The sequence below is a fragment of the Dermochelys coriacea genome, chromosome 5, assembly GCF_009764565.3.
Source record: "Dermochelys coriacea isolate rDerCor1 chromosome 5, rDerCor1.pri.v4, whole genome shotgun sequence".
Lineage (NCBI taxonomy): Eukaryota > Metazoa > Chordata > Testudines > Dermochelyidae > Dermochelys > Dermochelys coriacea.
The window spans coordinates 42,635,582-42,654,753 of record NC_050072.1 but is presented as its reverse complement, the minus strand read 5'-3'; the positions used below and the strand labels follow the sequence as shown (position 1 = coordinate 42,654,753).

The 19,172-nt window shown below is 37.6% G+C and overlaps 2 protein-coding genes across 3 annotated transcripts in view; one reads left to right on the top strand and one right to left on the bottom strand.

The window, feature by feature from the left end:
- Window positions 1-677: 677 nt before the first annotated feature.
- Window positions 678-18,103, bottom strand: PPWD1 (peptidylprolyl isomerase domain and WD repeat containing 1). The gene is made up of 11 exons (XM_038401280.2): window positions 17,794-18,103; window positions 14,162-14,264; window positions 13,231-13,331; window positions 12,312-12,432; window positions 9,923-10,370; window positions 9,066-9,256; window positions 8,241-8,430; window positions 6,824-7,005; window positions 4,566-4,647; window positions 2,246-2,428; window positions 678-1,026 (listed from the first exon to the last, which is right to left on the bottom strand). The coding sequence occupies exons 1-11, from the start codon at window positions 18,086-18,088 to the stop codon at window positions 883-885; spliced, it is 2,040 nt and encodes a 679-aa protein (XP_038257208.1). The 5' UTR covers window positions 18,089-18,103; the 3' UTR covers window positions 678-882.
- The window catches only part of CENPK (centromere protein K), a 57,427-nt gene continuing 56,225 nt past the window's right edge, over window positions 17,971-19,172 (top strand). Inside the window, exon 1 of one of the 2 annotated variants that reach the window (XM_038401291.2) lies at window positions 17,971-18,089. In XM_038401291.2, coding sequence (XP_038257219.1) covers window positions 18,087-18,089 — 3 coding nt within the window. In that variant the 5' untranslated portion in view covers window positions 17,971-18,086. Of the gene's footprint in view, window positions 18,549-19,172 lie in introns of both variants that reach the window. The other variant, XM_038401290.2, reaches the window with a different exon arrangement.

Below are 19,172 nucleotides of genomic sequence, written 5' to 3'. Positions count from 1 at the left end.
TGGAAGTTCAAATTACATGCAGCACTCACTTGTAAAGAGGGCCTGAAATCCTCTGAGGAAAAATGTGCTAATCTAGGCTGAAGAGAGATTTCAGTTGAACGGGGGGGAAAAAAGCTTCAGCATCTTGCATTAGGTTTTGTGAACAGGCTACCTTATATGTTAACCTAATTAAGTCTTCTGCTATGGCCTAGGATTAAATGAACCCAACAAATAGTTTTTTACAGAGTTAAAATTACTGTGTAAGGAGAGCATTTAGTGTTATGATCATGGTTTGACACAAGTTCACTAGAAGTCTACAAAGGTGATATCAGTTATCTGCTCTTCATTTAAATGAGACATTACTAGAACACCTGAAATGGCAGCAAGCCTTGTTAAAATTAATGGTGAAGAGATCTCAATCAAACTGGTATTTTAGTGGAAAGAAATACTTGTGTAGAATTTTAGGTGGAACTAGAAGTTTTAGTCCATTAAGTCTACTGCTAGCCATTAGTGCTCTATTACAGCCCAAAACCAAGCAGCTCATGTTAACCTAAACAGGATCTTATGCGTTAGTAAAGACATTAGCAAGAGTAATGGGAAGTTAGATTAACATGCTCAAGATTATGCAAAATCAGTACCCTTCAGACATTGTGAATGTACAAATACATTTAATTTAACATAGAAAAGATGCAAGAGACCAAAAAAAGTCACCTTTTATTTTAAAATATAAAGTTATTAAAAATACAGTTTGTGGCATTTCAGCTACACACTCAGTAGAAGGGTTGGTATTTGTGCAGTCCTGGGGGTTTTCAGAGCAGAGAACTATGAAAGTGAAGTCCATTGCTCAAGTTGTTTGCTTTTGGGTCCCACAACATTTTTAAGGTAGGTTTTTCAAATTCTATTTTACTTCACAGTGATATTAATGATGCTGACATCTTCATATGGTTTGTCAGTTTTGGGATTTACTTTCACATTTGAGATTCTCTGAACAACTTCCATTCCTTTAGTTACTCGTCCAAACACACTGTGCTTGTTATCCAGCCAAGGCTGTTTAAGGGGTGGAATGAAGAGAAGAAACAGAACTTTTGTTAAAATACAAAGTATTCTGTAGGTTAAATAGTAGGAGAGGAAGAGATTTAGTGCTAGAATAAGTGAATGCAATTGTAGATCAAGGTTATTACATTTTAAGCACTGCACTTTCAAGTGTATTCACTGTTAATTGTTCTAACAAGTATACAGTGAAAGCATATAAGTGTCTTACACTGTTCAACAACTCTGAAGCTTGTTATCTCTTAATTTGTTTATACTTAAGCATTAATAAAATACCTTGCAAGGCAAAAACGCTAGCAAGGCAGTCATTTTTATTCATAGACCTTCAATAATGGAAAAAAAACTTTCTAAATGGAATGTTTGCATAAATTCCATTCCAGCGTACCTATATATGAAAACTAATGCTTTCACATGCTTGAAACTCAGTTGTGACAATATAATCATTTTACCACCACGAGAAAATGGGTAAAGTTCAGATTTGGGAGCAATTCGGAAGTAGGTCATATGTTAATGCTATTTCCCTGCAAACCACTACAGCTACCTCAACTTCAGCTATTAAATTGTTTATAAATGCCCCTAAAACACCTCTAAAATGGCAAGTCTCTAAAATTGCAAAATGATGGTGCATATGCAGATTGCTTCTAAGAACATCCACAGGCTACAGCATTTTGAAGGGGTTTGTTTTGTTTTAGACACATATACCAAAGTTTCCTAATTCTAGTATATAGTGAACTAAGTCACACAAAAATTAAAGTATTAATGGAAAGACTTTGGGGCCAAATCTTGACCCCTGTGCGAAGCCAGAATACAACCGGCCATAGGCAGTAGTAGTATCCATACCTGCTAAATCCTCACAACCCCTGCAGAAGTTTTGCCAGTCTTAGTGAGGGATATTTTTTAATAAACAATTAAATTCAGATTACAGCAGAAGATGTAACTCCTGTTAATATAAAATTCCATAGTGAACAGTAAAATGTAACGTGCCTTTTACTCAAATTCAAGTCTATAGCTTTTCATAATCAAATTTAATCACTTTCTAAAAGGCATTTTTCAGTCTAACTTAAGCGATGTGCTTTTGTCACATTAACTACATAAAATTAGCTGGACAATGGCATCCTCCTATTTCACTACAGAACTGGCACAACTGCTTCTTTACATAGTACCATCATGGTTGATCTCAAATCAGATCTTAAACTGGGTTTTAAATATTACTTACAGTTGGTACCACTGTTATGAAGAACTGGGAACCATTGGTGTTTGATCCTGCATTAGCCATACTAAGTGTGTAGGGTCTGTCATGTCGTAAAGTTGAATGAAACTCATCTTCAAATTCTCCTCCCCAGATGCTTTCACCTCCCATTCCTGTACCAGTTGGATCACCAGTTTGAATCATAAAACCCTGCATAGGAATGAAACCCACCATCACATTTTGCTGTAGAACACACAAATCTGCAAGCCTGTGAAATTCAAGACAAGATTTGTTTTTAAAACTGACAGACTTTTATATAAAATATGCAAGTGTTAGAATAAAAACCAGAGTGCCCCAAATCGTATGATTTTTTTTTTTTTAAAGTGATGGCCAGCTCATCATCAGAATAAGATCCTCTAACGTATCTTGTTGGCGAGTAACATATGAGCCTATAGGGGTTATGTACCTGTAATTCTTTATCTTCTGCACAAGTGTTCAGTTTTATCAACTTATTTTTCTATCCTATACAGCAGAAGTTTAAAACTTTACAAGCTGTCCATTCCTGCAGAAAGCACAGACCTACCTAACCCCTACATGCCTGCTTTGAGTTCTGAGTGATGTCATATCAGCCTGTTGCATGCCAGAGCTAGTGGAAAGGGAGGAGCATCTGGCATGCATCTTGGCTTTTCACTTGCGCACTCTGGCCCCTTCGTATTTTTTTTTCTACCCTTTGGAAGGAGGGTTGGTTGGGATTTTTTTGTTTTTGTTCCCAACTAGAGATCAATCCCGCTCCCTATCTCGTGTTGTCTTCTGGCACTTTTTCTGTGTGGAGGGATCTAGAACTTGCTTCTCATTGTCCAATACAGCTGGAAAGTAAAAACAAGGGAACATCCCAGAGGGATGCCCAGATCCTCTTCTGGGGAGTAAGTGTCAGCAAGAATGCCAGACTCCTTGCTAAGGGATTATTACTTGACAGCTTTTCTCCAGAGGACAAGGGCTGGGGAAGTTTAGAATGTTCCCTCAAGGAACTCTCAATGGTTGAAGAGCTGTATTTCAAATGGCAATCGGGTCTAACCTGCCCTTGCAAAGGGTCTCAGGTGGTGGGGGGATGACACAGTGCTGTCCAGACTCTCAGCTTGTGCTAACAAGCTGTCTAGACTCTGAACCTATTCTCCAGATAGAGCAAGAATTTGAGTGCTCGGAGCAATTGTGGTAGAGCTTCTGTTTTCTGACTTCTGAGAGTGTTTCCTCATAGTCAAAACTCCTCTTAGCCTTCAGTTTGCTCTTTGGGGCCAACTCCACCATGCAAGAAATGAAGGGGAGAAGGTCGGGGGTGGTCAGATTTGGGGAATGATCCCTAAAAATATTTCATTCTTTACAAGAAAAATGGATGAGTAACCTTGGAGCCTTCATGGACAAGTCTGAGGTTCTGTATTTGCAGGAAATGTGATGCAGCCCAGGTGATTTTGACTCGGGAAAAGATCAGGATCAAGAAAAAAAATTTCTCTTACAAAATCTTATTGGTACATTCTAGTTCACATAAGATCTCAGAATGTGTCATCACAAATACCAGTCTCATTGCAACTTACTTATACTGATGTCGCATAGTGATGCCCTCTGCGATATCTTCAGTGAACTAAGCACAATCAAGACTTTGCAGAGGGTTTGTTTGCTTGGTTTTTTCTTTTTTTTGGTCCTGGATAGTAAGGACATTCAGTACAGTAAGGTAGACCCTCAGAGTTACAAACACCTTGGAAATGGAGATTGTTTATAACTCTGAAAAAAACGCCATGGTTGTTCTTTCAAAAGTTTACAACTGAACATTGACTTAATACAGGTTTGGAACTTTACTATGCAGAAGAAAAATGCTGCTTTTGCTTTACTTTTTTAGCAGTTTATGTTTAACACCATGCTGTACTGTTTTTGCTTTTTTTTTTTTTTTTTTGTGGTCTGCTGCTGCCTGATTGTGTGCTTCCAGTACCAAATGAGGTGTGTGGTTAACTGATTAGTTCGTAAGTCAGGTTCTACTGTAATCTGCGCTTAACTCAACATCTCAGTTTTCAGGTTTGCTCTGCAGTTTACCAACAAGACTACTACTTTTAAACTGAACCATAACCTTACTAAATCATAACATTCTTCAAAATCTAACAGTTTCCTGTAAAGGCTCTATGAAACAATTCCAAAAAAGACAATTTAACTGATTTAAATACAATTCACCATGCTTAAATATAACAAAAAAAAAAGGCAATACAAATGACAAACTCAGTCAGAACTGGCACAATGTCTTATGCTCTGTATTTTGTGTCATACAACCCAACCAGAAAAGCATTAGTCTTTTGTAAATTACCTTGATAATACGGTGAAATGTGTGCCCATTGTAGTAACCATTCCTGCTGTGTACACAGAAATTCTCCACTGTTTTGGGACACCTGCAGTTGCATAACAAATTTAAGGCAAGACTAAATTTTTTGTATTGCAGTAGTGCCCTAGGGGCTCCCCCTGAGATCGGGGACCCATTGTACTGCGCACTACACACAGACACACACACGAGACAGACCCTGCCCCCAAAGAATGTATAAGCTTAACAGACAAAAAGCAGGAAGCATAGATGGGTGCAATGACTTGCCCAGGGTCACACAGCTTGTCAACAGCAGGGCCATAAAAAAAAAAAACAGTTCTCCCAAGTCCTAGTGCCCTAACCACCAGACAGTATTTCCTTCCCCCTAGTTCCACTTACATACTGTAGATAAAATTGCAAAGTATTACGTATAAAGTGAAACCAACGTTCACAACAGCATTAGCATGCAACTCACAAGCAGAAAAATAAATTAACATCCCTTTACCAAGATAATTCTATTAAACCATAGCCTGCAGCATGAATGGGTATACCAAGTGACGTGTTCAATATCATCTAATGGAAGTAAGGAATTTGAGGATTAAGTGCTTTAGTGCTAAAAGAAACTTCTAGATCAGCACAGAGCCACACAGTTACACCTTCTTTAAAACTGAAACTGCTGATTGTCAACATACAAATACTGTTTGGATCACAGAGGGACTAGATTGCACATTGCTATTCTATTAGCAGTAATAATAATTAGCAAAGAAACTTTCACCATCATGGCTTAAATTTGACACAGACAAAATTGTTACCAGAGTTACAGAACAATGTAATAGCTTTACACTTAATCTACACAAAAACTTTGTTGTAAAGCACTTAGGTTGCTTTACACATATAAACATACCTGACTCAGACCCACAAAAACATGAAAATGAAAAGTTAGCCATATATACCCGGCTTATCCACCCAAAGGCACACAAAATACCATTTATCACAAATGCTGTATACGACAAACCATGCATTCCAAACCTTAACTCTGTCCACTTCAACAAATCCTTTTACATAACTACATACTCCTAGTACTATTACTTGTGGATGTTTCATGTAGTAGTGCGCTATATAGGGATAGGGTGGGTTGGTGAAGGAAGTGATGGAAGGCTAGCATTATTAGGGGACAGAGTGAAGGCTGTGATGCACTGTGGTGTATAGCAGTTGTGATAACCGTAAGGCACATATGTGTCCATGGGCGAGGAGCATAGAGTATGTACTGTTAAGTGGTTTTACTTTTCATGTCCATGCATTTGTGAAACTGTCAGGGTTGCTACACATATAACAAACCCTAAGTGCATCACAACAAAAAGGTTTTGTATATTAAATTTCCTAGGGATTTTAAATGCTTAAGTGGGCTTGGAAACTTGAGAAGGAGCAGACGTTGGGGTACAGAAGTTCAGATGTGAACAGAGAAGATTTTGTCCTTCAACAGTTGTACACAGAACCTCTCAGTTGTGTACCAGTAGTTGAACATAAATGGCATAAAGTTCATGCTCAGTTGAACATAAAACTTTCTCCATTGTAGGATACAATTTTGACGGAGAAGTAGCTCTCATGACAGGTTTCAGGTTTGCAATGGCACAAAATTCATGCATAAAGCAATTCCTTTTGGAGTTGCAGGATGCATCATCTATCTGGTTTAGAAAACTTTTGCCAGATCTGCTGCTGCCACCCACATGTTTTATTCTCCTTTCCCCTAGACTGCATGAAATAGCACAGCTCTGCTATCTCTATGGTAACACACAACTTGCACAAAACAGTGCTGTATCACACTAGCATCTGGGGGAGAATCAGAGAAAGAACAAAACAAGGTTAAAAGAGCAAATCCATAAATCAGAAAATGAAAGTAAAACAAGAACACAGAAGAAAGAAAAAGTTAAGGATAAATAATAGGTGAGATTTGATAACAAACATGATACAAGCAGACATGGGGGGGATTTACTTCAACAACAACAAAAAATGTTGAGAACCACTGCCCTTGCTGCTGCTTTAAGCTATTTTTTACCACAGCATCCTTGCTAACATCCCAGCAGCTTGATTTATGTAATTAATTAAACAAATATGCGAGCAATAATATGTAATAAGAGGTCCTTGGATAGGGAGCAGGGGAAATCAAATTGTAAGCAGTCCCCCTGCCCTGGTAACTGACAATGAACAGCCTCAAAGAAAGGAACAATAAAAGCAAAATTATTTTTAAAAATGTATCAAATACATACTCAACAGGGAAAAGCTTGATATGAATATCTCCCATGCTTGTGTGGATAATGGCACTATCAGAAACTCTTTTGGGGCCTTCAGCTTGAGTGGCTGCCATGACCTCTTCCTTAGATGGTTTCTCATTAAATACATCTCTGTCAGAATCTGCACTCTTTGTATCTTCTGGTTCACGTTTAGTAAACTGAGGAACAAAAGACAAAGGTTGCTACCTTTATTTTTTCTTATTTAGATACCATACAAAGCTTCCCAGCTAAAAATCAGTCAGAAATATCATATAAAAAAAGTCTTCCTTGCTGCATTTCAGTATGTGTGAAATAAAGACTCTGACAGTCCTTCCCCTTGCAGATTAAAGGGTCACAATTTTCAGTACAGATATTTGGAAATCCAAGTAGTCTTTTATGATCTCTCTCCCCTAGATCTCTCACCTGCCTTTAACATTGTTTTATTTAAAAGGGAAGAATGTAAAATTTGTACAGGTAAAGTACACTCATGCTCAGGCAATGCTCCTTGTGCTAGAATCAGGCAGAGTTGGAAGTCTCTTGATTTAATTACACAGGTATAGTAAGTACTCTTATTCTGTCTTCATACTAATATAATACTATAGAAAGATATTGATTAATTCAAAGAGCCATTTCCAACCACAGCAATATGATCCCTAGACTAGTCCTCAAAAGGCAGAAGACAAAACTAGTCAGAGAAAACACACAATAAAGGTCAAACAGTAGAGTGTCAGCATACAGCACCAAGTGTGTACTTCATAAAGTTTCAGGTAGCAATTACAGTCACTGAAATACACTGTATATTTTCTGTATGTTTGATAAATACAAAGGTCCTAGATCTGTCAAACTTTTCTTCCTGGTCTGTACTTTTGAAAGTTGTGTGTTCAGTTCTATAATTGCCTTCTGATAGTTTAGAGTATGCACACTTGGTACTGTATGGTAACAAATCAAGGTTAAGCACAAGTATTAGTTAAGCAAGTGACAGTCAGGCTTCTGCAACAAATGTCTGTTACTTTTCTATACAGTGCTTAGCATGCATGAGCCCTGATCCTTCTCTGGGGTTCCCAGGCACCACAGAATAATTACATAGTTATATATAAATATAGCTTCAAAAGAAATCCTAACTGCCAAACACAGGAACTAAAACTTTACTAAGGTATAAAGGAATAAAAGATTCATAATTTATTGACCACCTCAGTAAAAACTGAAGGAAGGATTATAAAGCTACTCTCGGATAAATCCAAGCTAAAAATTCTGAAATGTTGTAATTTAAGGAGACTTGTCTGGGAAAGTTGTCTCACTACCAAAAATTCTTCAAGTCAAAAAGTATTAAAAAAAGTCTGGGAGAAGAGGTTTAAAAAACACACAAAACTGAATAATTTCTATCCTGCATTAGTCTAACAGAAACCATACAAACCATGTAAAACCTGTTCTTTTTGAAAGATGTGCAGACTATTGTTGGATCTGCCTGGATATTCTGGAGAACAGGGTTTTCAGATGCTTTCATCTCTATAGTGGTTGCAGCACGATGTTTCTTTGCTACGCCTTGGAACAAAGCCAGTTGCATCACCCTGATATTTTCCTGTTTGCCTAAGATACGAACACACCTATAGTACATGGTGTTTAAAAACAAAAAAGAAAAGTATGCTTACAGTTAAACTTTCATGTCATACGGTCTCTCCCCTCCAGTCATAATTAGACTCAGCAGAATTCAAGAAACACTGCACCTCATCTTATCAAATATATATTTATTTGTGTATCTATATATAGAGAGAGGGTGAGAGGGCAGGAGGGAATGCTATTATAGGCTTATTTACAATGCTTTCCCTTTTTAAAACTGCTACAAAAAACTTACTGCTCAGCCTTCCCTACCCTAAAAATCTCAAACCCATTGATCCTCATTTATTCTACCGTGCAGAATTATATACAAAACGGTCGTTAACTTTCCATGAGTGTATCTGATTGTATTCACTATTAGCCAGAAATGGACTGTCTGTGCAAAATACTTATTCCAAGGATTTTTATGCATATCTTCTCTCATTTTACCAAGTTTTAAGCCATAAAATTCAATATTTGGCATAAAAATAGTTTATTTTCAGCCTAATTTAAACCAACAACCCCCCGAAGAAATAGAAAGATCTATTAACATGCAAAATTTTAAATGGAACAAGAATATTAAAAAATTGGCTGAAATGAGTCTTTTTGAGAGGAACCATTATATGCAGGTTGGAATAAGTCTTACCGGTTAGTTTCTACGTTTATGACTTTAATACCCAGCATTGTTCCATAGAGCACGAAGTGTCCAGTTTCATCAAAAATTATGTTAATTAACCTGACTGCATCCACCTTCTCCAACTCACGCTCAACAGCCATACGTCGGCCAAACTCCATATCTGGCAGCTGTTGTCTCATCTGTTGCAGCTCAGTAAACATCTACAGAAACAAGACAAAATCAGTCACCAGTGGTATGAATGTACAATAATGCTGTGATCTAGCAAAGCACTGAAATACACACTTAACTTTCATTTCAGTAGGATTACTCAACTACTCACAAGCTCATATAAATATTCGAGTGAATCATTCAAATATTTCCTTTAGATAAAGCAGGAAATGAAATATACACAATCAGAATTATTTTTCTTCTGACTATCAAAACACAAGCTGTAGTTAGCATCCAAGACCCTGGGCAAAGAAAAAAAAGTATGTTTGCTCTAACAAAGCAATTATTTAAATTATTTAAAAAGATTAATTTTTTCCCTTACATTTTTCTCAATTTTGATTAAAGCAGACATTTTTTCAAATGCTTTCTAGCAAATGGGCAGTCTAGATGCACAAAAATTACAAAATTTCCTAAATGAAAAACACCAATTAAATTTCAAAGTATATTCAGCACAGATTAACATGCAGAAGTTAGAGACCATAGAAGTATAAAATTAAAAGATGCTAATATAGAAAAAAAACTCCTTTGTAAGATAAGGCAAGTAATAAAACCCATCTTTATAGAAACTGGTGATAAAGTAGATAAAGGTACTGGTGAGTAAATTAATATACAAAAAAAAAAAAAAAGAAGTCAGACTATAGAAGCAAAATTGAACTCACACTCAGGGATTCATCAAAGACTCTCATAAGCTTCCCAGTCAAGAACCTGAAAATTCTAACTTTTCTATCGGAACCAATAGTGGCCATTTTCTTGCCATCAGCTGAGAAACATATACTGGATGGGTAAGCTTTACATTTAGCAAATTCATATAAATCGGTGTCTGTTTTATACTCCCAGTTCACATTTTTGGGGAATTTATATTCATGAGGAGGCCCAGTCCAGTATTCAATCATGCCAGACTTGTCAGAAGACACTACTACTTTGTAGGTGGGGTTCAGCCCTATCTGAGTAAGAGGGAATGTATGGAGTTTATCAAAAACATGAAGTGGCTGGTTATTTCCTCGACCATCATATATGAATATCTTTCCTGTGCTCTTCTCAGAAGATGCAACAGAAGATATGGCATCTCCAGGGCAGTATATCCATTCACACTGGCCAGGGTAGTAGCTAGAATAGAAAGTAGAGGAAAAAAACAAACACAAAATAAGCAGGGCTTGATTTACCTAGATAGATATGCATAACAATTTGCTAAACAGAAAGGTGGGTGACATAATATCTTTTATTAGTCCTATAAAAAAATATTACCTCACCCCACCTTGTGTGTCTAATATTCTGGGATCAAAATGGCTATAACAATACTGCAAATAACACTTGGCTACACATTCGTCTAAGGGCTAGATTTCCGTTCAGTATTATTTTCGATATTACAGAGAAAGGGAGATCAATAATCTGATAGTCCAGGACATATGTAGCAAGTTACTCCTCAACTTTTTGAAGTCATCTGGATTATCAATTTTAAATCAAATGGCAGAGTCAATTTTGTGGTAGAATTGTTATTTGTTAAGCTTTGATAATATGTGGAGAAAATTCAGTGGTGTGTTACCAAAGGAATGTGCCAGTTACCCAATCTCTGTCCAGTTACCCAATCTCTGCTCTTCCACAATGCTTCACAAAGCAGTGGTGACAGGAAGTTAGTGTATAGAAGGTGGGTGGGGAAAATAGGGATGTGATCCACTACAATATCTGTTGTGGAGATCTATTACTGCTAAACTTTCATGACAATGGCATTTCTTCTCTGTCCTCAAATTGATAATTAAAGTCAGATTTTGGTGAAACTGAAGACAAATACAGTTTTTCCATCAAATTCAACAGAAGCAGGATCGGGTCTTGTAATAAATCACCAAGACTATTACAAATTGATTAATAAAAAGATCAATAGATAATAAATTGCAATAAACCACTTGGACCAAATTATATTAATCAGGAATTCTGAAGGAATTTAAAATGAAATGGTTTAGCTGCTAAAAAAAGATATGTACTCTATAATTAAAATGAACCAGAGGATTGGAGAATAGCCAATGTTATGCCTATCTTTAAAAAGGGTGTTAACAGAGATCCTGGGAATCATAGACCAATGAGCCTTATTTCAGTATCAGATAAGCTAGTTGAAACAATATTAAAGCTAGAATTATGAAAAACAAAACCCAACGTTATATAATACAAAGGACCAGTACAGCCTCCGGGGAAAAACTATGCTATTTAGAATTCTTTGACAACTCAACGAGCAAATCCTTAAGAATTGGTAGATAAAATTATTTTGGACTTGCAAAATAATGTTGGTAAAGATCCTCAAAAAAGAAGCTATTAAGGAAATTAAATAGTTGTGGCATGAAAGGCAAAGTTCTGTCATGGAGTAAAAACTGGTTAAGAGGCAGAAAACGAGAACAGCTGTCACACTGGCAGTATAGAGACTGTGATCGGCTCTCCAGTTAAAAACAGTAGCTCCGACCCTAACTGGGTTGATTTAAAAACAGGTTGTGAGTGCACTGTTAAATATTAAAGTAAGTAGAAAGGGTAAAGTAAACTGAGAATAGGATTAAAACAAATAAATAAAACAATCAGCCCCAATAGAAACACTGTTAATTTCAGATATCTCAGTAATAGGTGTGGTACAAAATGCCTATGTACATATGATACTTTCAGAATGAGAAATACTGAAGATCTGACAAAAACTTTCAGTGGGCAATAGAACTCTTGTTTTTCCTCTCTTATGAGATATGACTACCATCATGTATCTTGTCATATGATACATGACACGTATCCTCAGATGCATGTCATACTGAAAAATATGAAAACTTTTTTGCACACTTTTTACAGCAGGAGATTAAAGCCACATATATTATAATTCTACATACATCAGGAAATCTCAACTGCTGGGCACATTTTCTAATAGCACACAGTCCCTTAACTTAGTTAAATTAAGGCTGATTGGAATTTTTTTTTTAAACTTAAAATGATCAAACAGAATTTGTTTTAATTCACTCTTATTCAAAGTACTCAAAACACTTACAATCACCAAAAATGTTTTTACAGAATGACATGACTTACCCGAGTTTCAGCATGTTGATCATATCAAAGTTCACTACATCAAACACCTTCATTGCTTTGTCATCCCCAACGGAACAGAATAATGCCCCTTCTGAACTAACTGCAATACTCTCAATGACCCCTGTTACAATAAAATCCAATATAATATTAAAACATGGAAAAGACAGATACTCTTCATGCTTTGTTTTGAAAGTTGTATTTACCACTTCAAAGGAGGGGGGAATCCAACTTTCTTAGAACAACATTTTAGAGCCTGCAATTGTTGTATATAGTATCTGTATTTTAAAGCTGTAGTGCAGAATAATAAGAAATAATAATATAATTAATAAAGAGTTCTACATCGCACTGTTCACATCTGCATTGTCTTAGAGTAGTTAGCCACTGTACAGAGAATTAGTGACCCAACATAAAATTGCTTATTTTTTTAATTGCTCCACTAATCCCACTTAAGAAAATAATGTGCTGGTTTTTTGGCTCAGAAAGGATAAAATTTTGTATGTATTAATATACTTGTTGAAGTCAATGGTAGCAATTAAACTTTTAGAAGGACTCTAATGTTTTTTTAAAGTTGATTGGTACATCTAATTAAAAATAGCAATTTACAAGTTTTACTGTTATCATGAATAATCAGTATCATCAAGTTCTAAAAATGAAACATAGAAAATTATAAAATAAATTGTTAAGAATCCTGTAAACAATACACCTAACAAACATTAAAGTTTATTTCCACAATAAATTCTAAGCCCTCAGAATCCTATTGCATAATGGACTAGGACCAGATTCTCCAGCTTTGGAGAACACCTGATGAAACACATTTAACTACTACTAGATATTACAAATATAGAACATAGATAGATAGTAGAGTTGAAGAAAAATTGTGTTCTAATAAAAACAGATCAAATACAATATGATTTCTTACCTAAATGGCTACGAAAATGTTTAACAAATTCAATCCCTTCTTCTACTTTCTTCCAGAATTTGACATGTCCATCATGGCTGGCAGTTATGATAAAATCTGTCCTGCAATGATAAACGTATCAATTGAAATATAATGTTAAAAACTAGAGGGTGGAAAGGAAGAATCAATAATGGTGCACAAGATGAATTTACTATTACAACATAACTATTGAGATGGATATGCATTTTTTCCTTTTTCCTCACTCAGAAAAGTACAACATGAATATATAATGTATTTGCAACTAGTGGGTAATGGCTAGTATCAAGACCTTACATATTAGTACAATATTCTTTATATCTTACTGTAAACAATCTTGATTCTGTGAACGTGTGCAGTAGCAGTTCGATCTCAGTATTAATCATTAAAAAGCAAGATATTACCGTCCCAGACTCTGTGATTTGATTTGTAAAGAGACATACCAACTTAAACAACACACTTTAGTCTTATTTTTTTCATCCTAATATTGTTAGAAGTAACATGCAATTAAAAAAGGTTAGATATTTTTTCTGTCTCTGCAGTTGTTTACTTTATGCATGAGATTGCATTTGATGTAGAGCTTCTCCTGCTTGTGTAGTCATTTCACATAGAAATAGGGATGAGAAAAAGTAATTTAAGAATAGGAAAATGGGATTTTAAATCCACAAAACTAAGCAAGGGGTTACACGGTACTACTTTTAAATTGACTAGATTTCAAATGTCTCTCTCTTTAACCAAACCAAATCTATTTGAATTAGCTCTGAAGAATTTAAAATCTCACCTCCAAAATCATCAAGTTCCATTAGGAAAGTTTCTTTTAAAAAAAAAAAACAAAAAAACAACAACACAACACTTCCTATCATATACACACAAAAATTTTGGGACTGCAAGACACTGTGAAAAACAGAAGACTCACTTAGTACACACTACATGTGTAATGACATCTCTGTGCATGTAACTGCGTTCATACATTGAAGCACTCGGAAGATTTTCAAGGTAGACATGTTCAAATTCAAGGACTGGACAAAAGAGAAAAGCACAAATTATTTCCTTTTAATAAATATTATATCCCATCTTCCACTCTCTATTATTATTTACACTTATATTACTTTATCTGTGTTAGTTTTAGTCAAAAAAGTAAGATATCAGGGCATCATGCTAGCATTATGAATGAGATTTCTACCACTATGTTTTGAACCTGGATCTCCCAATTGCTGGCATGCTAGAAGCATCTAATCTTTCATTTCATTAATATTTAAATAAGCACACCCTTTTAAACAATTACACCCATTTCCTGAAATGATAACACAATATTAATGCCAAAGGCCCAAAGTCTGTCCCCTACATGCACTGTCTCCCTCCCCTCCGTCCCACCCCAATTAAGTTAACTTGAATATCCAAGGTCAGAAATTGGCCTTATGCAAATGCTTCTTTAAAGTACATAATTTCTCATATAAAGGAAACCTTTCACAAAGACTACTTGAAAACAGAGTATCTAGAAAAAATCCTTTTGTTAGAGAATAACTATAATTTTCGGAATTTTGGGGATGTGTTTAGAATCAATACATCTCAGGCTGAGGCGTCATAATTTATTCTAAGAAGAGTGATAATTAGTCATGACCCACTTATTGACATTCATCATAAAATATTCATAATGTTAGCTAGACATAGATTTGAAGTCCCATATTATACCCTAAGAGGTAGAACTTTACGATAAAAGCAGTGGCATTCAATCTACAAATGATTTTACAATACTGGTCCTCTAAGATTTGCTCAACTTCTACTTGTGGCTTTAACTAGTGGCTCACAGAGAACAACTGTGTCCTGGCAAACCCTCTCCATTGGTGGGTGAAAGCACAGCCAGTGACCGATATTACCAGAGAACTCAGTGCATCTTTCCCTGTCTGATGACCCAAACTTGGTAAAGACAGAAGACAAGAGATGAATGTTAAAAGTGTTGTATTTACATTTTAAGCTCCTTTAAATAAAGGGGAAGTAAGGCAACTACAAATTTTGTGCAGTATGTAAACAATGGTGGCAAGTAGTGCACTGCAGTGCAGACAGAATGAAGTGCATTGGAGTGCAATGAGAGCATAAGGCTCCTTTGGCTCACTGCTACAACTTTGTTATTTTGATCACTGTGCCTGTAGGAGTGATGACAAAGGTCATCATTATGATCAAAGATCACTGCAAGTCCCTCTTACTTAATCTTGTGACTAGGTTAAAGTCCTATAGAGATAAACAAAGGATGAAGGAGCAGGTGTTAAATGTACAGCAGAGGTTAAGACAAACAAAAATCTGGGATGCACAAGGAATGGGATGGAAAAGTACTGTAAATATGATGCCATTCTATAAATCAATAGTATAGCCTCATCTGGATGAATGTTTTCAATTCGAACTGCCCCATCTAAAAAAAAGAATATAGCAGAAATAGAAGGTGTTCAGAGATGTTTTTTTCTCCTCTCAAGAAAGTAAAACAAGAATATGTTCAATTAAATTAAAAGGCAGTAAATTTTTTAAAAAACTGACAAATATGCTGTTCTCTGGAACACACACAACTTTGCAAAATTCAAAATAGATTGGACATTATATAGATAAGAACAGTCACATACTGGTAAGAATTAAAAGAAAAACAATGTTTAGAAGGAGAATAAATCCTTAAGCGTCAGGGTTGATGCCAGTATTTAAAGGAGGGGTCTAGGAAGCAACTTCTTTATGAGCAGATTATTCCACTTGTAGCTCCCTCTGAAGCATCTGGGACTGGCAACTGTCGGACATGATATCAAAATAGCTGATCAGATATGATAATTGATATATCGCACCATAAGAAGCAGTAACTTCTGATACCTATATAAGTGGACTTTGTTTTCAATTAACATACCAAACAGAGGATAACAATGCCCATGACTGTAGCAAACTGAATGATACCACTTCCCAATCTAGGGACAACACAGCAAAAATAACTAATATTAGAAAAGGTGGCCTATAACTACACTCATGAAAGAACTCATAAAACAAACAAATCTTCAATCTTCTGTTACAAGATGACAATATCTGACCAATAAGAAATGTGTTTATTGACAGGATAGATGTAATTACTGCTACCTTTCAGCACTCAAAAACATGTTAGGTACCTCACAAAAGTTGTAATAACATAATAACTGTCCTGAACAGTTTGCAGTCTAAGTTTGACATGACAAAAATGTGATTCATAAACAAACTAAAGGGAAAAGAGAGAAAAATGTGACAACAATATCACACAATTATTGAGTAGGCAAGTACATATCTTGAAAGTTCCTTTATTTTTTTATCATCTTTCTCCTTCCATTTTTGGTGGTTTTCATTAAGCAACTAAATTAGCTTCATCATTTGCATGTCACTATTTAAGATCTAATAACTGGCGTTTCTATCCAATTTATTAACACACTGCAAAAAGAATCAGATTCTTTCTGCTCCGACTCCTTAAATCACAACTGTAGCCATTTGTCTAGCTGGAGGCTATTGCACTCATTGCTATTTAATTTAGTAGGCCTATGCAGATGATGAGTCAATCCCATGTTTGTATTGTGGTAGAATCCATGATGGAGATGTCAATCAAGCAACTCTGTTAAAATTGTAGCAACAAAACAACAAGCAGCTGATTTCCAGTAGTTGTCTATTTCTGACATTTTAAGCTTGGTAAAGAATCTGTTCATGCAGGTGTTCTCCAAGAAGTATGTCTGTTGATATACCCTAGCCTTACAATAAAAGGTGATCTTCCTTGTAGTGAAGCTGTTTTTCCTTTTGTGTGGAGTAGTAATTAATCTTCATAAGTGAAAGCATTTCAAACAGTAGGTCTCAGTGCACATGCTTAACTTCCATACCGTGAACAGCAGAGTTACTCGTGGTAGTAAAGTTAAGATTGTGCCTGTTTGCACAATCAAAGACACAGTGAGTGACATCTTGAAGCATCTGTTCCTATAATCCTCTTTCTTAAGGTCAAGAGAAGCATGTGAGATTTAGAACACGGAAAAATTTCAAGTTCTTGTGCTGTGCAATCTTCAAAACAAGTCAAAGAATGCAGCATCTTAAATATTTGCCTTTGTTGCATTAATGAAGGAGGAACACTCTTTGACAAAACGCATATCCATGTACTGCTCTTAGCCAGTTCTACACGTAAGACAACAGACTTTACAGCACTGGTATGAACATTCACCAGTTGGGGCACAACATGTTCCTGATCACCTTTTTAACAAGAAAACAAAAGGTAATTTCAGTTACTTTTCAAGAGGAGAAGGAGGAAGGGCTACTCTTTATGGGCCCATGGGATCGCACACGAGGCTGGAACACAGAGACGTTGGGGGCAGTTTTGACTGTTCCCTCAGAAATGCCCGCGGCGCGAGTGTTTCGGACGCGTTTACCATCGTACCGGCAGCGCACTCCAGCACCGTTCCCGGCCGCAGCGCCCCGCCACAGCCCGTGTCCTAGCGCCCGCCCGGCCGCCCGCCGAGACTCCCAGCCCGGACCGCCCCGCCGTATCCCAGACCAGGGCGCGGCTCCCCGCGTTACCTCTCCTCTTTTTGGCCTGCGCAGCCTCCCCCGGGAGGGGCCCGACCCAGCGCTCCTCTTCCTCCGGTTCCTCGTCTCCATCCCCGGCTATGGCGCCCGCCGCTGCCTCCTGGAGCTTCCTCCTCTTGCGCTCCGAGTCGGCGGAGGCCATGTTAGTGTGCGTCACACTCCTGCGACACACCCCGCTCGGGCGCCAGCGCTGCTCGTCGTCAGCTGGACACAACCAGTGAGAGTAGAGCGCGCGCGGATTGAGACGCGTCGGAACCCGCTCAGGTCGCCGTGAGGAGCTCGCCATGGTAACGGGCTGTTTCCCCCACCCGTGGGGTCCCTGGCCGAGTGACTGCGCTTCAGTTGCCCCCCCCGGCGGCGCAGGCTGCGGGGAGGCCCCGTTAACTCCCCCAAAGGCCGCAGACGGGGGCTATGCCTAGGGGGCCGCGCTCTGGGAGAGCCGGTAGCCGCTCACCAGCCCTGCTGCTCCCAGGCTGTCTGTTTCCATCGCTATGGGTGGCCCCTCCCCACCGCCCTGCGTCGCCTGGGCTGCCAAGGCGGCTTTGGCGCTGTCGCCACGGCTGCCGCTCTCTGTCTCTGTCGCCCCTTTCGTCACCCCCCCCGCCGCAGCACCTCATGAGGTGTGTACGCGCACCACTGAAGTGCAGCAGTACGGTGGGAGGGGGCAAAGGACACGGGCTTGCTCTTATGTCCATGCAAAGCAAAGGAGGCCTTGCTTTTTACAGGCTCAGTCCAGCCTCCCCACCGTAAGTGGCATAAGCATTAAGCTTTTCTATCTTGGATGGACAAAGGGGTTTTTTCAGTTTCTCGTCATATGAGAGTTTTTTCCAGGCCTTTCATCATTTTCTATGCTCTTCTCTGACCTTCCTCTAGTTACACAATGTTCTTTTTAAAAAAAGAAAAGGAGGACTTGTGGCACCTTAGAGACTAACACATTTATTTGAGCATAAGCTTAGGTGAGCTACAGCTCGCTTCATCGGATGCATCTGATGAAGTGAGCTGTAGCTCACGAAAGCCTATGCTCAAATAAATGTGTTAGTCTCTAAGGTGCCACAAGTCCTCCTTTTCTTTTTTGCGAATACAGACTAACACGGCTGCTACTCTGAAATGTTCTTTTTGAGATGCAGTGATCAGTACTGCGGGCAGTATTCTGTGAAGGTCCCAGCATTGATTTATCTATTGTAAAATTTTAGGTAGTAGTCTCCATGCCACTCCTTACACATTATAATATTTTGTTATTTTTTTTGAGTGAATTGAGGAGAGATTTTCATTGAACTTTCTATAGTAACCCCCCAGTTCCTTTCTTAGATTGATATAGTTTATTGATGCACTTGTAAGGTGAAAGAGTGGTTAAATTTTTCCATCCAATG